The sequence below is a fragment of the Bombina bombina genome, chromosome 6 (assembly GCF_027579735.1).
Source record: "Bombina bombina isolate aBomBom1 chromosome 6, aBomBom1.pri, whole genome shotgun sequence".
NCBI lineage: Eukaryota > Metazoa > Chordata > Amphibia > Anura > Bombinatoridae > Bombina > Bombina bombina.
This window is the reverse complement of record NC_069504.1, coordinates 869,471,507-869,494,059: the sequence shown is the minus strand read 5'-3', so window position 1 is coordinate 869,494,059 and position 22,553 is coordinate 869,471,507. Positions and strand designations below refer to the sequence as shown.

The following is a 22,553-nucleotide window of genomic DNA, read 5'->3' as shown; positions in this document are numbered from 1 at the left end:
TAATCTACCTGTGTGTTTGTTATTTTACAATTTACACATTAGGTAACAACAAATAAAAGTAATCAAATATAAAAAAATATAAAGCAGAACATAATCAGTTGAAGATAGAGAAAGAAACTGTATGTGATAGTAAGATGTTATATAAAAAACAAGGAATTGCAGGGATTACAATAATTTGTCACTACCACAGCCTTACCACCCTTGTTTCCTTTATCAAATCATCCCCATAGTCAAATCCATCATTCTATAGTTACATCCAACAACCCACAGTTAAATCCACTATTCCACTCAGAAATCTACAACATCCCTGTTCACATCACTCACAGTAAAATGCACAACCCCTTCAGTCAAAGACACCCCACTTGTCATATACACCCCACTACCAGTCACATCTACCAACCCTACTGTCAGACTAATTTCCTCTAAATGAAATCCACCAACCCCACAGTCAAATCCACCAACAGTCATATATATACTCCTAATAATCAAGTATTTCCTCAGTCATCTCCACCACCCCCACAATCTCCACCCCCACCACAGTCATCTCCACCACCCCCACAGTCATATCCATTATCCCCACAGGCATCTCCACCACCCCCACAGTCATCTCCACCACCCCCACAGTCATATCCATTATCCCCACAGGCATCTCCACCACCCCCACAATCATAATCACCTACACAGTCCGTTCCACCACCTCCACCTATATAATTTTCATCACAACCTCCTTGGTATTCATCATCATTATTCCAAGAGATAATGTCATTATCACCCCACCCACAATCACTGTTTGAAGATGTGTGTGTCTGACTGTACATCCTTTGAAGCTGGAAATTCTGCAATAAGATACAATAGATAAATGTTACTAAAATAACCAAGTTACAGTGTTAGTTTATATTAACATAAAGAAGGAATATCTAAATATTATATTGACACAAGAGTTAAAAAGGTAAAAACAAACAAAAAAATAGGTTTTTGACTGATTGAATTAATGTTGTCGAATTGCCTCAAGTAAGTATAGCTGGATGTTATATTGAAAGAATTAAACTTTGATTTCAAATGAGCACATTACAAAGTAAGCATTATTGTATTGTCCTTTTTATTATGTATTTGTAGATAAAACATGTTTTCTATATTTAACAATCCTTTAATCTAACACTCTCTAATTTAAAAAAATCTATGAACTGTAATGCATAAACAACTTGACCCAATAAGGTGTGTGTGTGTATGTGTGTATGTGTGTATGTATGTATGTATGTGTATATATATATATATATATATATATATATATATATATAATATATATATATATATATATATATATATATATATATATATATATATATATATTACAGCAAGAGATAGATGCCACAAAAGGGATATGATAAGCTCATTTGTCAAAGCCAGGGAAAATTCATAAAAACCTCCTTAATCCACCAGGACGCCCCATCATATCAGGGATAGGGAGCCTAACTGTGAATCTAGGGAACTACATAGATCACCATCTTACACCATTTCTAAACACTATTGATATAGCAGATTTCCTTAGGAAAATAGAAGGGGTTATGGTACCAGATGATGCTATGTTACTAACCCTTGACTTTGAAGGACTATACTCCTCAATCCCCCAAAGTGTAGGCATAAAAGCATGTAAAGATTTTCTTAACAGTAGGGGACAGATCTATAATACACAGAGATTTTGTAATCGACCTCCTAGAGTTTGTACTTGAGAACAATGGGTTTGTTTGATTGGAGAATATACAAACAAATACAGGGGACAGCAATGGGGGCTACTTGTGCCCCAACTAATGCCTGCCTCCATTTGGGAGCCTGGGAAATGGAGAAAGTCTATCAGAACCCCCTATTTGAACAATGTATCCACTTGTGGGTAAGATATGTAGACAATATCTCCTACTGTGGGAGAGGTCTACAGAAATTGCTTAATTAATTTGTAAATAATCAAAATGAAAGCTCCTATAATAGCAAATTGTGACACTTCAACTTGACAGAAAGGAAATCTCTTCTAGATTTGAATATAAAAGTAGAAGAAGGCAAACTAATGTCAGAAAACTATCGAAAAAGTACTGCAACGAAGAGTATCCCTTCTAGCCTTGAGTCATAAACCCAGAACACCTAAAAAGAGGGATTCCAATTGCCAAATTCCTAAGGCTGCGTCAAAATGTTTCTTTTAAAACTAAGTTTGAAAAACATGCAGATTGAAATGCAAAATAGATTTAGAGACAGGAGATACTCAAAAAGAAGTTTGTCTGCCTGCCAGAAAGAGGGCTAGAAATACTGAAAGAGATACACTTCTCTATTTCTTCTTAGCAGTGAAGAAAGTATTTGTGAACAGGGTAGGGAATCACCCTTTGCTTACGGCCAGAAGAGCCCCAAATCTAAGGGACAAGCTAGTAAGAAGCAATTATAAAACCAGACCTCCTCTCAAGAATTGGCTATCGAACCACAAAGTAGTGGGTAACTATCCGTGTGGTAGCTGTGTCACATGTGAATTTATGCTCAACAACCAAAACGTTAAGGACTGGAAAGGGAGAACATTTAAACTAAGGTATTTTTTCAACTGTAATACTGTCACAAACACGCCCGCTCTACGCCGTTGCTAGGGGGCGCGGCATCTCCTTCCCTGTTCGTTGCCAGGGGCTGTGTCAGGTCCGGATGTCGTGCGGCGCTGACGTCATTGCCGCACACTCCTCTCTCTGATGCCGGTAGGGACTCCTGTTGTTGGCGCGAATCCTGCGCCTATGTAAGTTTTCTAAAAACGATCACTGCCCAAGTATAGGTGTTACTTTGTGTTCTCCTGGGTGTGATAGATCGTTACTTCTCTGATTGCCTTATTGATACCGCTGCTGGAATTCTGCCTGTCTCACTACTCTGCCTGTTAACCCCTAAATTGCTGGATTGATATACTGCTTCTGAAACTCTGCTTGTTTGACCACTCTGCTTGATTAACCCCTATTGTTCTGGATTGCCTCTCTGTTGCCAAACCCTGCCTGCCTGACCATTCTAGTGGTTTACTTTTGGACTGCTTTGCCATTGCCAGACCCTGCCTGACCCTTCTTGTGGTTACTCCTGGACTGCCTTTCTCTGATTCCCTGTGTGGTGTCCGCCGGAAGACCATCCTTGCCTGTGGCGAGTGCTATTTACCTCATCTCTGCTCTGGGATTTTCCCTATATTTCCGGCTCGACGCCGGGATAAGAAGACTACTGGCTGAGTTCGGTCTGATAGTGGAATATTCCATGAGCATTACAAATACTGAGGGGGTGGTGTATCTTTTATCCTGTTCTTTTACATAGGAAAAACAAAGAGTTTTCAAGGACAGGATTAAGGAACACTGAGATGACATCAAGAATAAATGTAAAACCAGTAGTGTTGCAAAACACGTTGAACTCTATCATGCAAGTAATCCTGAGTGTCTGAGGTTTACTAGCATAGATAAAGGTTTTGAATAACCTCATCTGACACAGTGAAATCTATTTTGGTCCGTTTAAATTTGAGGTATTGGTTTGAACCATTAGTTATTTTTTTGTAAATAACGTATGCTTGTAAATACTACGAAATATGTGTACACAACATTAAGAAATATCATAATCAAAGAACCCAATACACTACAATGTATCCTTTTTCACTGATTACGTGGGGCGGGTCATACAGAATTGGGCTTAAAAGAACAGCAAGTGGGAGTGTGCAATCAGCCCTGTGGAAGCCCAGTTGAGTCCTGTGGCATGGGGGTGAAAGGCGCATAGGCATTGGAGGACTGAGTCCGTGAAGGCGCTGAATCCAAAAGTTGGGCGGTCTAAAAGATGCATCAACAGGTGTCCGTATGCGGGAATACTTTGGAAAGTTGGAAGCTAAGTACTGTTGCTTGAGCTGATCTGCTATAAACAGCAGCATTTATATCTACTTGGAACTGTGTGATGTCTCCGCTATAAAAATTAGTCGACTGGGTTGATGATACGGGTCTGACCAAGGAAATGGGTGTGCTTCTTATAGCAGCCGTACTGAGCAGTCCCATGTTTGCTTTAACGGACTCCTGCATATTAAAATGTGCTAACTCACCAAGTTTATGCAGATGTTCACTTTGCTTGGTACTCTATGTCAATTCTTAACTGTCCTAGTTCCATGAGCGATTTGGTCATGATCGTCTGTATTGTCAGATGTAATTATGTGTATAGATGTTACATATGTTTGCCATTGATTGAGAAAAACCACTTTACAGTGTTTCAAGGACCTCAATTTTGCAGTTAACTGTTTTTAGCCTAACTTAATTTATTCTGTTTCTGTTACTACAGTTGACCATCTCTATTTCAAATTATATGTGGTGTATGGGGATTATTCCACAATAAGATCAGTACCCTTTTTAGCTTGCGCGCCTAATATCTCAGAACATATACTATATTTGCTAAGCTAGTTAGGCTGTTTAGACTTATGTTTTATATCCACTCATCAATATATACACAGTTATGCGGATCTATTTTTTAACTGTTAAATGTTAGTATATAAGATGGTATTTATGGGCAGCCAGTTTATATTTAGTTTGCTGCATATTTTCCATAACACAACAGAGAAGAGGCCTATTTAAAGATGCATTAGATAGAATGTCTTCCCTTCCAACTGTACATACTCAATAGTTGCCCACTTTGACAGCTTGCATGACCAAAGCAATATAAATAACTCTTCTTAGGCTATGGCCGCATATAAATGGGTGAGCTTAGTTAGCTATGCAATATATGCTTTTACAGGCACTTATGTTTTAGAACCAATATATCTGTTACTGTGATATGAAAGGTTTTCTATATGTGATAATCTTAATAAGTAGGGAAGCTATGTTACTTTACATTATTAGTAGGTAGGCACAGGTTTTTAAGCAAAGACAATGATTATTATGTGCACCAGATGCATGCTTTCCCTTTTTATGTATGACATGCTAAGTCTGACATTCTCAAGATATAAAGTAGAATAGCATAACCAAAGAATTCTTCCATACTATAAATTTAACTGTCATAATAGGATGTTGCTACTAAATATGTGGTTTAGGGGCTTTCTATAATGTTCTTGTGTCTAACACACCTTCACATGCAAACATTGTTATATACTATTGTTATACCTATGCTGTGCAAGCTATTATATTTCTCAATTACTATGTTGATAACTGCATATTTGCTGTTCATATTTTGGGCTGATCTATGTAATACTATCTTTAGGATACCATATTGTTCCCTCCCTATACATATAATGGCTATAATCCGCCACATCTCCTATAACATTACTGTCCGCATTTTCTCTTAACTCCTAGTATCAGAATACTTATAGAAATTTTAATTCAGTTACAATTCCATTTACATTTCTAAGATTCCCACTACTATGGCTCAATGCTAGTTGAAGTATAGTCTCAGGGGGACTGTTACCTGACTAACATCTCCCCTACATATTTCCCACACTATCCTATTTATATACACATTATTGGTCCTACACCTGACTAAACATTCGTACTAGGCAACCTACAGTATATATTGGTATATTTCCCTATAAGTAATTTCTTTAGGAAGCTACTCCAAAGGCTTTATACTCAGATACCCTTAGAGTTCCTACAGCCCTCCCAGATTCACATCTCTACAGATTCCGTCCCCCCCTTTTCCCCCCTTTTAGAGCAGCTCTGGCCCGCTGAACATCCCTTCCCCCCAAATAAAACCACCATACTAACCCCCATGTTACTTCAATTCATTTAGAATAAATAAATTATAACTTGATTGCCATAGTAATATGGTGTCAGGTTTCACCTTAACCTTGTTCTCTTATACTCCTTTTCCATAAGGATCACTTCACATTTTCATCTGCTCCGCCCCTTGGTTCCCTTTTAAATACAGAGCAATCACTAACAGGATTGCTTGGTAATTCTAATGCACTTTGTGTTGGGAATACACAGCTACCTTTAGCTCTACGGCAGTGGAAACTAGTGATGTCCAGTTCATGAACGAATCGTTCATCTTGAACTGGATCTTTTTCAGTGAACTGTATGAATCAGTTCTCCAGACTGAACTGATTCGTTTCAAACAGTTCACTTCCTGAGTCTGCAGCAGCACTGGTAATACGATCCTAGAGTGTGTACTGCTTCTGCTAACTCCTCCTTTGCAATGAATCAGACAGCCTCACTCTAGGATCATATTACCAGTACTGTTACTGATTCAAGAAGTGAACTGTTTGCAAACAAATCAGTGTACTGTTAACTCCTTTGCAATGAATCATTCAGTTAACAGTACACTGATTCAAAGATGCCCCTAACTGCACCTAAATTAACCCTTACAAAAGTAGCAGGTCTCAACCTTATATTTATAAACCAAACTCTGTATGGCTTATAAATAAATATAAGGTTGAGACCTTCTGCTTCTGTAAGGGGTTAATTTAAGGTGCAGTTAGAGGTATATTTGAATCAGTGTACTGTTAACTGAACGATTCATTGCAAAGGAGTCAGTTAACAGTACACTGATTCAAATATACCCCAAACTGCAACCTTAAATTAACCCTTAGAGAAGCAGCAGGTCTCACCCCTTATATTTATTTATAAGCCATACAGAGTAGATATGCATATCTTAGGAAAATACATACAACACAGTACATAGAACAGAGTATACAGCATGCTCTGTTCTATGTACTGTGCTGTATGTATCTGTGAAGGAGCCAACGTTGCCTGGCTGCGAGGACTCAGGAGGAGCTGAACTGTTAGACACTGAATCATGAGTCATGATAGATATAGAGCGTCACACAACTCACACAGTCAGTGACTCATGATTCAGGAACGAATCTGCGGCTCTACAGTTCACCTACTGAACATGAGGTAGAGCCTCTATCTCATGTTCAGTAGGGTGAACCGGTGAATCGGGTTCATGAACCGGTTCAGTTAATCGAACCGTCCGAAATGAACCGATTCACCCAGAAGAACCGAACTTCCCATCTCTAAGTGGAACTAATCTTTCTCTCTGCATCTAACTTCCGGGAAGAAGCGTCACCGGTGACGTCACACGTACTCCGCTCCTGTGGCTAGCCCGGCACCCAAGCACTCTCAGAGACGGACACAGACCAGCAAACTCTGAATGAGCCAAACCAAGTAGCTGGTTTTACTGCTGCTGACAACAGGGATCTCTCTCCGCTTCCACCACTTGATCGGCAAGTAAGTCAGCTGTTTACTGGTGATTCTTACGCTACGTCTCCACTTTAAAATCTGAACGCTCACTAATTATTTATTTGCTATGCTCTAACAAGGCAGAACTTAAATACCTCACAATTCAAATTAACTTAATATGTACATTGCGCATATTCTCACTTTAAGTATTACTGCAACCTAATTCCTATTAAGGAAGTCAAGCTGAGGCTCTCACTTAGGTAGGTCTGTTACTGGCTTTACACTCAGTTCTTGTAGCACTAGAAACTCCTGGTAAATATAATTTGGATATAAAGGGGTATACCTCACACTTCTTGTTTCTTATATGAAACACAGCAAGTCACTTATCATAGGCAATGGGTACAAAGAACTGCAGAACCTTCATTGGCAACCATTTCTGTAGTTTATCAACCCCAGAGCCTTATACTAAAGGTTGGTCACTCTCACTATACTGTGTTCTCTGTCCTCCCACCTTGAAGCCATATCTGACATCATCACAGTGTAACAGAATGATCCTCTAACAAAATTTCAACTCCTTAACTAAATCCTGCAGTTGTGGTCCTCTATTAAAGTAACTTGCTTTATCTCATTCTTAGGGGACAGCACAGTCCTGACATATGGGGACCATCTTCACGCCTTCTAACGCAAAAGATTATAAAAGAGGTTTCATACTTATATGTCCCAGTCACCCCTCTCTTTCACACATGAGCCCTTTCTATCACTCCCAACCCTATATAACATACATCTCTCGATCCACACTTTTAGATATACTCTAACCGTCACTAGACACTATATCCTTACGGTTGATTTTGTTACTTAGTCTGGTTAAAACTTATGTACACGTATCTAGTAGTGATGACACTTATTATTGTACTATTAATATCTTAAGGTTTCTGATCAAACCTATTTTCCTATAGGAAGTTGTGAAGATGTACTCTTTGTTTGATTCTTATTTGGACATATTTTCCGTTTTATTGTAATCGCTTATTACCTCAATAAAAAATACTTTAAAAAAAAAAATGTGCTAACTCTTCTCTCTAAAGTTGTTGATGTATCTGTATGATCAACTGAATATTGCCATTTGTTTTCTATACCTTGCATACCATTGAATACCAGCACTGTCTCTAGCGCTCCCTAGCATGGATGACATAGATTCCATTCTCAGTGGCGGCTGGTGAATTTTTAAGATGGTGGTGCACAAGACCCCGCCCCTTTGAGAAAACCCCACCCCTCAAATGGCCCCATCCATTTCAACCAAAGTAGAATCTGGTGTAAAATGAACAAGAAGAATAGTTGATTTATTGTTTGCCGGTTTTAAACATATGAGCGCATTATACAATTTTTATATAAAGCTGCAACACCTAGCAATATATACTTTTCTTATTGGGCTTTTTTATTTTTTAAAGTTCATTCAATTAAACATTTTTTTATAGCACAGCTCAAGGCTAGCAGCTGCACTATGGGTTCAAGGCTGGGCATAAAACACATTCTTCTTTCTACATCTCCTCTCTCTTGCTATTGTAGCTGTCAGCATTCTGCCGGCACACAGTCCAGTGAGAGGAGGTAAGATGAGAATGTGTGATAGTTCAAGAAAAAAAGTATTTTCTGTAGCAGAGAGAGGAGGTGCAGAAAGAATAATGTACTTTGTGCCCTGCCTTTAATCCCTAGTGCAGCTGCTAGCGTTGAGCTGCGTTTCAGTAGGGGAACTCACTGGTGCTCCTGCCTTACTTTTCACGCTGTTCCAGCCTGCTAGTCCTCAATCTTTTAACTGGCCCCGATTCATTGTAAAAACAATAAAGAGTAATTCTCAGCTCATAGGCTAAGCAAGTCTTCTGACAGAACACCAGCACTGACTCAGTTTCGCACTGAGGAGGGGAGGAGGTGGGGAGGAAGAGAGGATGAGCTCATCGGCATGTGATCTGGTGAGTGGTGACATCTGACTGGCTCATCTCATTCACACAGTAAAATCTGTGCTGATAAGATAGGATAGGGGCTGGGTTGGAGCGGCGCTGCAGGCACTTAGAAATAAGTACAAAGGACTTCTTTTTAGCAAACTGGACTGGAACCTTTTTTGGCTGAATAAATATAATTTTTCCAATAGGGAGGCTATTGGAAAAAATATATTTATTCAATCAAAAAAAAATCTATTTTCTTTCTTTTTTTCTCTGTGGGGTTCATGTGCACCTGTGCTCCACTGCCCATTCTATACCTGCCCAGGTCTGGCCTACAAAAGCCTTTTTGCTTGGGGGTTCTGTGTGCAGAAGGGTGTTGTCAGTCTGTGTTAAGGTGAAGCTAATTACCTCTGGCCTGACCTGCCATTTTTACTTCCTTTACCGCTGTATACAATTGTTTGGATTCACAGGCACCTTTATAACAAGGACCGGTCCTATGTATTATTATATATACATTTTAATATAATACTGTTTTTATATTTGGGTGTCTTCTTGTCACTGTATATTCGTTGCAGTAGTTATATGTGGGCATATGCATCCTGTGATGGTAGCTTGCACATTGCTCCTGAACTGAGTTTTTCTGACCATTAAATAAATATTTATATTTTTTGTATCAATATAAAAAAAGAGTGCTGATTTCCCTGGCTTTGACAAATGGGCTTATCTTATCCCTTTTGTTGCATCTATCTCTTGCTGTAATTTATTACAAACCTTTCTACAGGGTCTGCACCAAGGGTGCCGATTTAGCACCTTAATAATATTTAAATTTCATTTTTTTGTAGTTTTTAGTAGTGGTTGACTCTCCACAAAAACATATATATATATACACTCAAAAAACAAAGTATTGCAGTATGCAGTGATACCTTTTTTATTGGACTAACATAATATTTAAAAGACAAGCTTTCGAGAGTTTTCCTCTCTTCCTCAGGTCTAAAGCAATACTGATCATTCTGATATAGATAAACATCACATACAACAAATGGAAGGGAGGGAGGGGGGTGAGAGGGGGTCATAAAAGCAGATAATGTGTCTGAAGGAGAAAATAGCTGAGAATAGCCAGAAAGAGTAAATAATCAGAGGAGAGTAAATAGGCCAGATGAGAGGAAAAACAAAAGGAAAAAGAAACCAATATAGGACAATAAGATGAGAGATTATAGAAAGTTATGGTAGTGTGTGAGAAAGCCAGAGTCTACATTAAGTCCTTCATTTCTGGTATTGAAATGTGTGATCATTTTCATCTCAAACGTCTTTCGTTCATGAGAGTCTTTGAAATTCCCTTTAAGAATTTTAATCCTGAGGTTAAGGATGGAGTGACCAGTCTGGGTGAAGTGATGACCAACAGGGGTACAATATTCATTTTCCTTGTGGTTTTTGATCAAGTGTCTGTGTAGATTCATTCTGAGATGCAGCTTTAGGCCAGTTTCTCTAATGTAGCAAACTCTGTCACACGCTGTACACTGTATCATGTACACCACATTAGCAGATGAGCACGAATAGAATCCTTTAATATTGTATGACGCGTTGTTGTGCCTGGCTGTGTTGTTGTCACATATATGTTGACACAGTTTGCAGAGTGATTTGTTGCATCGTGCAGTGCCATTCTGTGTAAGCTTCTGTTCTGTGGTTAATTTGCTGCGGACCAATCTCTGCCTCAGGTTAGGCAGTTGTTTGAATGCTAGTATGGGGGGTTCAGGAAATATTTTTTTTGAGTGTGGGGTCCTCTGAAATTAGTGGTTGTAGCTCTTTAATAATTTTGCGCACTCCTTCCAGAGTAGGGTTGTAAGTGACTACTAGAGGGGTTCTTGGTCCGCAGCAAATTAACCACAGAACAGAAGCTTACACAGAATGGCACTGCACGATGCAACAAATCACTCTGCAAACTGTGTCAACATATGTGACAACAACACAGCCAGACACAACGCGTCATACAATATTAAAGGATCCTATTCGTGCTCATCTGCTAATGTGGTGTACATGATACAGTGTACAGCGTGTGACAGAGTTTGCTACATTGGAGAAACTGGCCTAAAGCTGCATCTCAGAATGAATCTACACAGACACTTGATCAAAAACCACAAGGAAAATGAATATTGTACCCCTGTTGGTCATCACTTCACCCAGACTGGTCACTCCATCCTTAACCTCAGGATTAAATTCTTAAAGGGAATTTCAAAGACTCTCATGAACGAAAGACGTTTGAGAGATAAAATGATCACACATTTCAATACCAGAAATGAAGGACTTAATGTAGACTCTGGCTTTCTCACACACTACCATAACTTTCTATAATCTCTCATCTTATTGTCCTATATTGGTTTCTTTTTCCTTTTGTTTTTCCTCTCATCTGGCCTATTTACTCTCCTCTGTTTATTTACTCTTTCTGGCTATTCTCAGCTATTTTCTCCTTCAGACACATTCTCTGCTTTTATGACCCCCCTCTCAACCCCCTCCCTTCCATTTGTTGTATGTGATGTGTATCTATATCAGAATGATCAGTATTGCTTTAGACCTGAGGAAGAGAGGAAAACTCTTGAAAGCTTGTCTTTTAAATATTATGTTAGTCCAATAAAAAAGGTATCACTGCATACTGCAATACTTTGTTTTTTGAGCATCTATCTACTGGACTAACACGGCTACTCCAATCTTCACTATATATATATATATATATATATATATATATATATATATATATATATATATATATATATATATATATATATATATATATATATATATATTCCTTGCAAAACATATGCACTCACAGGACTTTTTTAAGGTGAAAAACAAACATGTAATGAAAACGTTACATTAAAGAAAGCTTGTTTTTTTCACCTTAAAAAAGTCCTGTGAGTGCATTTGTTTTGCAAGGAATATTTATTTCATCTCTGCACCCAGGCAGTTGTCACTGGGAGGGTGACACAGTACATTGGACGGGTATATATATATATGTGTGTGTGTGTGTGTATGTATATATATATATATATATATATATATATATATATATATATATATATATATATACACACACACACACACACACACACACACATACATATATATACATACATACATACATACACACACACACACACACACAGACGTGTCTAAAGCCAATCGTACCGCATAATGTATATAACCATCACAGCTGCAGGAAGCTCCAGCAGTCTCGGTTGTAAAATTACAGCACTTATTGAGCTGCAGGCATCGGTCTGCGTATGGAAATGGAGCACGATCGCTGCTCTGGTTCGATATGAAGGTAGATGCCAGATTGTTACAGACTGACACTGTGTGTGTCACCGTCTGTAACGATCATCTGCTGGTACCAGTGGATGGTTTGGAAGGGAAAGTGGGAGGCGTGTGGGACCCTACCTACAGAAAATAAAATTGAAGGGAGAGGAAGGGAGGGAGGAATGGGGAGCTATACTACAAAGAAGTGGTAGAATGGGGGGTGGGGGTTAGGGATGGGTGAATGTGCTGAAAGTGCAATTCTTTTGGTAGAACGAATAGTCCTGTGGACATATGTTTTGGATAATTGAATTTGAATAAAATTCGGTAATCAAATGTTACTTTCGTTTTTGAATGTTCATAATTAGATTGAATATTTACATTCGAAATTTTGAACGTAACATTCGATTTAACAAATACTATTCAGAGTTCAATAGTTCCACATGGTGGGGAATTTAGTAAATTGATACATAATAGATACAATTATATAAATTTGAATGTTGCATAATTCGAAAATCACATTTAAAGAGAGCATTAGAATTACTATTAAAAATATATTGATTCAATTTTTTTTAATTTGGAAAATTGCATAATTCGAATTGAATTATTAGAAAAAATATCCCGAAAAGAATATTACATTTAAAGAAAGAAATAGAAAATACTATTACATAAAACGAATGTTAAAATTTTGCACAAACTTTCGAAATTCAAAAAAGAATGAAATGAATAAATGTGTAGAAAATTTGTTTTTAATTTTGTCGAAATTGGGGGGGGGGGGTGGGCGGTGCTTTAACAAATGATTGCCGGGAGGGGGAGGGTGTGGAGACCACTACACTACAGGAAAAATAAATATATATATATATTCTGTGAAAAACTTTTTTCCTATAGGTTTATTCTGATCTCTTCTTGTTATAGCCATATATACAATAAATGTGGTTGAACAAATTCAAATGTAAGTTATTCAAATAGATTGGAATGGCATAAAAAATAATTTTAAAAAAAATTCAATTCACATAAAGCTTTATTTTTGATCGGCCTCACTTACCAAATAGAGGAAGGCTCCTAAAATTACAGCTTTCATCTTGGCCTCCATGTCCATTGGAAATTGAAAGATGACTTCAGTAAATGTAGAGGATTCTTTTTTCTTTATCTGGGCCACACAAACACCCCCATTTACACTATTTATCTGGAGAAAAAAGTATGATAAAGGTATTAATTTGTTTTTTAACTTGCTGGTCTATCTATATATCTATATTTGTCCATCTGTTTGTCTAATTCTGTCCAGATCATATTCATTGCTCTCAAAATCTATTTGTCTGCTGCAGCACCAATTTATTATTTTGTTATATGGAGGGCCACATTAAATTAAAAATTATGCTACACACGATAATATCACCTATAAATAACACCAATTACATTTTAGTTAAACATTTAATTAGGTCCAATTTAACTTATAATACTAAAGGCAAATTTACAAAAAAAATGGTGCGAATACAACAATTACATAATGATGGTGTGGAACTGCTAACTTAATGATGTTTGTATTCTGTTGAGTACAGCTGATGGCCACAACACAAAAGTTTGGGAGAGCTGTGTGCGTAGCACCAGGCAGCAGTTTGCGTACGCCATAGCTTACGCCAGACAGGATTCACTAGTAATCTAATCACTGACAAAGATTAACCAGATCATTTACTTATGAATAACATACTAAGGACTAGAACTTATGCAGCTCATTAGAGTGACATAGTTTAACTGCACTGTCCTAAAAACACCACACTGCACCTAAACCAAGGGAAACAAGACAAGTGTTTTTTCATTGAAGGGAACTCAAACCCTATGAAATGACACCCAATGATCATTCTCAATTCAAGACAATCCAGGGACCCTTCTCCCAATACTCCCGCCAAAAACTCCTCCCAGGGTTGGAACCCAGAAGGGTTCACCTCTGACCTTTTACCTCAGACGGGCTATAGCCTGATTTGGCTACCACAATCATAAAGAAATCACAACCATAGAAAAGTATACTGATTAATTATATTTTATACAGGAGAGAACAGAGTTACATGAATCAAGACATTTAAGATAATTACAGTCTAGCCAAAATTAAACATATGATTCAGATAGGGCATGGAATTTTAAACAACATTCCAGTTTACTTTTATCATCAAATTAGCTTTGTTCTCTTGGTATTCTTTATTGAAAGTGATACCTAGGTAGGCTCATATGCATATTTCTAAGCCCTTGAAGGCCTCCTTTTACCTCAGTGCATTTGACTGTTTTTCAGAGCTAGACAGTGCTAGTTCTTATGTGACATGTAGATAACATTGTGCTCACTCCTGTGGAGTTGTTTGTGAGTCAGCACTGATTGGCTAAAATGCAAGTCTGTCAAGAGAACTGAAATATTGAGCAGTTTGCAGAGGCTTAGATACAAGGTAATCACAGATGTAAAAAGTATATTAATATAACCGTGTTGGTTATGCAAAACTGGGGAATGGGTAATCATGGGATTAGCTATCTTTTTAAATAATAACAATTCTGGAGTAGACTGTCCTTTAAGTTTCCATTGTTACTGATACACCCAGTGATCAATAATTGGGATTTGGTGGTTATTTAAGTTGGGTCTTCTACAGTAGGCTTGTGTCAGATAAGCGACTCTAGACAATGTACATGAAGTGACTAACCTCAAAAACCAAAAGACCGTATATCCACAATAGCCTCTATATTGGAACCGCCCACCAAAAATCCCCTTATCCTCCTAGTCAAAAAGGGAAAAACTTCCGGTAGCCTGGATAGGTTCAGCTGCTACTATTCCAAAGCTGTAAAACAACATATATCTAATTTTCTAAAAGCCAATATGTGGATTAGGTGGATTTTCCATGTCAGTTTGATAAAAAAAACTATACCAGTTACCACCATCTGTTACTGAACTTAAGGGAAGTTGTTCATATAACTTTAACCCAGTGATGCCCAAAGGAGGACACAGAACCACAACAGTCACCTGACTTCCGTAAGACATTTACTACCTTTTACTGCCAGATCAACCAAACCAGCATTGGGGTGCTGCCCCGTGAACTGAATGTCCCATACCTACCTACGTATCTGGACCTAGAGGCAACTCTGACTCTTTAGGGTGATATAGCACCCACTGTCCACATAGAAATAATATTCCTATGTGGACTTTTAGGAACATGATGATTAAATAATTCGACCATGCCCTGGTTTGAAAACTTGCAGGTTGGTTTAGTTGAGATTCATCACCTTAACAACCCTAACTCTGAGCCAGGAGTTTTGGTATATACCACTCACAGAGAATACCAATGTCAAAACAGACTTTATACCACTAGAGCATTAAAAGTTAGTACAAAAGAGCATCTGTTTCCTACAGAAAAAAACACCTGTGGATTAAAGGACATAAAACCCAAAATGCTTTTTCATTATTCAGACAGAGCATACAATATACTTCTATTATAAAAATTGATTTTGTTATCTTGTTATACTTTGTTGAAAAGCTGTTATTTAGGCTCAGGAGCATGCACATCTGGACCACAATATGGCAACAGTTTTGCAAGAATACTTTTAGCAATGTTATACATTTGCAGGAGCACTAGATGGCAGCAGTGTAGTGTTGCCATCTAGTGCATTAGATAGGTGTATGGTACCTACCTAGGTATGTCCTTAAACAAAGAATACCATGAGTATAATGCAAATTTGATAAAAGAAGTGAACATGAAAGGAAAATGATGGTTTTCATGTATTTTTAAGTTCTATATTTGCGAAAATGGATAACATTCCTTAAAAAACAGAGGTGTTTTGGATTTTAAATTTAAAAATGAAAAGACCACTAGGAATAAATCTAGAGTGGGATTTTGACCTTTATTGTTAAAGGTCACCTGATTTCTAGCTCTCATTTACTTATATGTCTATCTGACTAGTATTGTTCAATATGAACCAAAAATTATATACCTTTTTTGATATTATATTAGAAAGATTAGACCATTTTGTAATAAAAGATTGTATTGCCTTTGAAAAAAAACCTACAATTTATTAGAATAGCCACTAGATGGCAGGTATGTTTCATTTAAAAATAGATTTCCCAATTTAAAAAGTCATACACATTTGTAAAGCAAAATTTTCCAATGCAAAGCAAATCGTATTTTAGCTTTCATTTTTAATTTGTATCTCATTTATATATCACAAAAAATAATTATGACATAGCTGATTATAATAATTCACATTTAATATAGCAGATCTGTCTTTATAAAAGGTTTTTTTCCCCTTTAAATATACACAATTATTTATAGCAGATCTGTCTTCATAAAAGTTTGTTTCCCCTTTAAATACACACAATTATTTATATTTTTCATTTTTAAATGTGTTTTTGGTTGAATATGGTATTTTTAATTAAGACATGGGGGCATATTTAACAATGTGCGAGCAGACATGATACGAAGTAGCGTATCATGTCCGCTGCACATCGATAAATGCCGACAGCATACACTGTCGGCATTTATCATTGCACCAGCAGTTCTTGCAATCCCATCCCCTGCAGATTTGCGGCATTCGTATTCGATCGGGTTAATTTCTGTCCGCCACCTCATAGCAGGCGGACAAGTTATGGAGCAGCGGTCTTTAGAAGGCTCGCCGGAAACAAGGGGCCTCAAGCACCATACAGAGCTTGATAAATATGCTCCTAGTTCTTCATGTTTTTAGGACAATCAATTTTTTTGATATGTAGGAAGGGGGTTGACCTTTAAATACATGTAATTTGATTATAGATGCTAACACCTGTCATGATAAGATGTTAATGGTGTGTGGATTTACTCATGTGTTAGATAATTAAGGCCTAGATTACAAGTGAGCGCAACCAATATCTTGGGGTACTTTATACTCACCATGAGTCTGCTCTAAGAATTGCACACAATCTAGTATTACAAGTAAATGGTAAAAAAAAGTTTAATCAGAGAATTTTAAACACAGCTGACACGTATTTAGCGCGCCCTATATGTTGAATGGATACCGCAAGGTGCTATCATCACTCATATTACAAGTTGTGAGCTGCCCTCGGTTGTATCACAAAGTAGTATTGGGAAATTTAGAGTTCTTGGAGACTTGAAGTGTTAATGCTTGAATATATGCATAACCAATTGTTTCACTCATATTTATACATTTATTTTTAATTGGGAAAAAATATTTTTTATAAGTGATTTAAAACAGATTGCTGGAGAGGTGTATACATATGTATCTGCATTGTATATTTCAAATATACTTCAATACAAAATCATAGTTTGGCAACTTTGTGGAGTATTGTTAATTGTATTTTTACAAGGGGCAAGAATAGCGCAGTCTCAAGTAAGGCTGAACATTTAAATAGACTAGATAGACTGCAAAAGCTGTAAAAAAATAAAGTGCTCTTATACCAAGTTTGAGAAGACTCCATTTTGTCCATATAACTAACGTCTTGTCATAGCTGTGTGTGAGGAAAGTGGCCTCCCTTTGTCTCTCTAACAGATCATTCTAAACAGTATTTTAAAGGGACATTATCTTTATACTATATGTAGAACATTGCTACAAACATTATTACAAACACTGCAGCCATATAATACTACACAAAGACACATGCACACTTCCACGTCTATCTTAGTATGCCTTTATAGAAAGCAGCTAGGTTTTGAAAAGCAGAAATAGACACATGTGATAACAGAAGTAAACTGCAACATTTTAATGTGTGCACTCTATCTGAATCATAAAACTTAAAATAACATGGAAGTCAAAATTAAAGGTGTTCAGTCACTTCAAGACTAGAGGAACAGATCCTTTTATGGTGAGATTGAGAATAGACATATAAGTTGTGCAATATAAACAAACCTCTATTGGATCATCACAGACAACAGTGAATATGTGTTTTTTGTATGCATTGTGGATGAAGAACTTTGGTGTGCCTGTAGTATAGCATGATTCAATATAACCAATAGGATGTCCTTGTGGGGCTTCAACCTGCACCTGGAAAGAGATTTGTAAACATAAGAAAGTCAAAACAAATGTCTTTGAATAGTACATATTTACTTGCATTCAGGGGTCAAGTCGAGCGGGAACGCATGGGAACAGAGTTCCTGCACTATTTTTGCAGGAGAAACTATGTTCCCTCTGGATAGAGAACAGAAACACTTAAATAAACACTGCTGCTGCTGGTGGGAGGAGCTGGAGCACAGTTTGGTTAGAGGGATAGTGAGATCCTCTAGTAATGGGCAGTAACACTTCCTACAATACACTAAATGTAAGACTGTCAGTGGTCTTGCTGTTTTATCACCCCTGTTAGCCCTGTTATTGCAATAATAATTGTTCACATATACCACTTTTCTTTTCAAGAGATTCATACTTTAGTCTGTTTATAATAACCATTCTTGGTCAAAGTGTTCTTACTGGGCTTTGGTTATGTGTCCCTGGCTGAACTTACTTGGAGCATCCCTTAACTTACAAGTGAATAATCTCCACAACAATTTTCCGATGATGCCATATGGATCTTGATAACATCCCTCCTTTGAAAGTTTCTCAGATATATGTTTAGAGGTGGTCCACAACATTCTGGGTCTTGAATTATGGAGAAGAGATTCTGCCCTCCACTGGTCTGAAAAACTAAGTTGTAATGGATTGACATATTTATTTGCTATGTTTAATAACCTTATATGGCAAATCATATGAGGTTGCAAAAGTTTTTCATTAGATGGATTATTTAACATGTAATAATAATGTAAATACCAATCATGTTACAATAGTAAAACATATAACAAATTATGTTTTCTGAAAACAATATTTCTCCAAAATAAAATTGTTATATATATATATATATATATATATATATATATATATATATATATATATATATTATATATATATATATATATATATATACACACACATACACACATACATACATACAGTATGTGTGTGTGTATATGTGATGTATTCTTGTGTATTGCTTCAAACTCTACTTAGGGTTCTATATTTTACTATATAAATCACTGTGTACCAGTATATGCTTAAAATCCACATTCTTTCTATTTATAAAAACTTTATTGCATTCAAGAATGAGTACTTTTGCAACATTTTATATCTGAGCATGTTATGTCATAAGATGCAAGTTAAGATTATGTTTAAATCAAACAGGGAAGAAAGTATCTGCTAGATTACGAGTTCGGCGTTAGCTTTAAAAAGCAGCGTTAAGGGGTCCTAACGCTGCTTTTTAATGCCCGCTGGTATTACGAGTCAGGGAGGTACAGGTGTACCGCTCACTTTTTTTCCCGCAAATTTTCCATACTGCAAATCCCCTTACGTCAATTGCATATCCTATCTTTTTAATGGGATTTGGCTAACCCTGGTATTACAAGTCTTGGAAGAAGTGAGCGGTACATCCTCTACCTCCAAGACTCCCAACGCATATAAAAGTTAGTAGTTAAGAGTTTTATGGGTTAATGCCGTAACATAAAGCTCTTAACTACAGTGCTACAAAGTACACTAACACCCATAAACTACCTATGAACCCCTAAACCGAGGCCCCCCACATCGCAAACACTATAATAAAATTATTTAACCCCTAATCTGCCGACCGGACACCGCCGCCACCTACATTATACCTATGAACCCCTAATCTGCTGCCCCTAACATTGCCGACACCTACATTATATTTATTAACCCCTAATCTGCCGCCCCCAACGTCGCCGCCACCTACCTACACTTATTAACCCCTAATCTGCCGACCGGACATCGCCGCCACTATAATAAATGTATTAACCCCTAAACCGTCGCACTCCCGCCTCGCAAACACTATAATACATTTTATTAACACCTAATCTGCCCTCCCTAACATAGCCACCACTTACCTACAATTATTAACCCCTAATCTCCTGCCCCCAACGTCGCCGCTACTATAATAAAGTTATTAACCCCTAAACCTAAGTCTAACCCTAACACCTCCCTAACTTAAATATAATTTAAATAAAACGAAATAAAATTACTATAATTAAATAAATTAATCCTATTTAAAACTAAATACTTACCTATAAAATAAACCCTAATATAGCTACAATATAACTAATAGTTACATTGTAGCTATTTTAGGATTTATATTTATTTTACAGGCAACTTTGTATTTATTTTAACTAGGTACAATAGCTATTAAATAGTTAATAACTATTTAATAGCTACCTAGTTAAAATAATTACAAAATTACCTGTAAAATAAATCCTAACCTAAGTTACAAATACACCTAACACTACACTATCAATAAATTAATTAAATAAATTAACTAATTATCTAACATAAAATACAATTAAATAAACTAAACTATATTACAAAAAAACAAACACTAAATTACAAAAAATAAAAAAAATTACAAGAATTTTAATCTAATTACACCTAATCTAAGCCCCCTAATAAAATAAAAAAGCCCCCCAAAATAATAAAATTCCCTATCCTAAACTAAATTACAAAGTAATCAGCTCTTTTACCAGCCCTTAAAAGGGCTTTTTGCAGGGCATTGCCCCAAAGTAATCAATACAAGACCCCCCCCCAACATTAAAACCCACCCAATCCCCCCTTAAAAAACCTAACACTAACCCCCTGAAGATCACCCTACCTTGAGTCGTGTTCACCCAGCCGGGCCGAATTCTTCATCCAATCCGGGCGATGTGGTCCTCCATCCGACAGAAGTCTTCATCCAAGCGAGGCAGAAGAGGTCCTCCATTCGGCAGAAGTCTTCATCCATCCGCGGCTCCATCTTCAAGACCTCCGACGCGGAACATCCTCCTCGGCCGACAGACTAACGACGAATGAAGGTTCCTTTAAATTACGTCAACCAAGATGGCGTCCCTCGAATTCCGATTGGCTGATAGGATTCTATCAGCCAATCGGAATTAAGGTAGGAAAATTCCGATTGGATCAGCCAATAGAATGCAAGGTCAATTCTATTGGCTGATCCAATAAGCCAATCGGATTGAACTTCAATCTGATTGGCTGATTAAATCAACCAATCGGATTTTTCCTACCTTAATTCCGATTGGCTGATAGAATCCTATCAGCCAATCAGAAATCGAGGGACGCCATCTTGGATGACGTCGTTAGTCTGTCGGCCGAGGAGGATGTTCCGCATCAGAGGTCTTGAAGATGGAGCCGCGGATTGATGAAGACTTCTGCCGGATTGGAGGACCTCTTCTGCCCCGCTTGGATGAAGACTTCTGCCGGATGGAGGACCACATCGCCCAGATTGGATGAAGAATTTGGCCTGGCTGGGTGAACACGGCTCAAGGTAGTGTGATCTTCAGGGGGTTAGTGTTAGGTTTTTTAAGGGGGGATTGGGTGGGTTTTAGAGTAGGAGTGTGTGGGTGGTAGATTTTAATGTTGGGGTGGTCTTGTATTTTTTTTTTACAGGTAAAAGAGCTGATTACTTTGGGGCAATGCCCCGCGAAAAGCCCTTTTAAGGGCTGGTAAAAGTGCTGATTACTTTGTAATTTAGTTTAGGATAGGGAATTTGATTATTTTGGGGGGCTTTTTTATTTTATTAGGGGGCTTAGATTAGGTGTAATTAGATTAAAATTACAATATTTTTTTATTTTTTGTAATTTAGTGTTTGTTTTTTTCTAATATAGTTTAGTTTATTTAATTGTATTTTATGTTAGATAATTGTAGTTAATTTATTTAATTAATTTATTGATAGTGTAGTGTTAGGTGTATTTGTAACTTAGGTTAGGATTTATTTTACAGGTAATTTTGTAATTATTTTAACTAGGTAGTTATTAAATAGTTCTTAACTATTTAATAGCTATTGTACCTAGTTAAAATAAATACAAAGTTGCCTGTAAAATAAATATAAATCCTAAAATAGCTACAATGTAACTATTGGTTATATTGTAGCTATATTAAAGTTTATTTTATAGGTAAGTATTTAGTTTTAAATAGGATTAATTTATTTAATTATAGTAATTTTATTTTGTTTTATTTAAATTATATTTAAGTTAGGGAGGTGTTAGGGTTAGACTTAGGTTTAGGGGTTAATAACTATTATAGTAGCGGCGACGTTGGGGGCGGGAGATTAGGGGTTAATAATTGTAGGTAGGTGGCGGTGATGTTAGGGAGGGCAGATTAGGGGTTAATAAAATGTATTATAGTGTTTGCTAGGCGGGAGTGCGGCGGTTTAGGGTGTGGCGGT

General features: G+C 37.1%; 1 protein-coding gene across 1 annotated transcript in view; it reads right to left on the bottom strand.

Moving 5' to 3' along the window:
- Positions 1-497: 497 nt before the first annotated feature.
- LOC128664723 (phospholipid scramblase 2) overlaps positions 498-22,553 on the bottom strand; it is a 55,489-nt gene continuing 33,433 nt past the window's right edge. The window contains exons 5-8 of the mRNA XM_053719530.1: positions 18,828-18,985; positions 18,218-18,352; positions 13,398-13,538; positions 498-836 (exon numbers count right to left, since the gene is read on the bottom strand). Of these exons, the coding sequence (XP_053575505.1) occupies positions 498-836; positions 13,398-13,538; positions 18,218-18,352; positions 18,828-18,985 (773 nt within the window). The remainder of the gene's footprint in view (positions 837-13,397; positions 13,539-18,217; positions 18,353-18,827; positions 18,986-22,553) is intronic.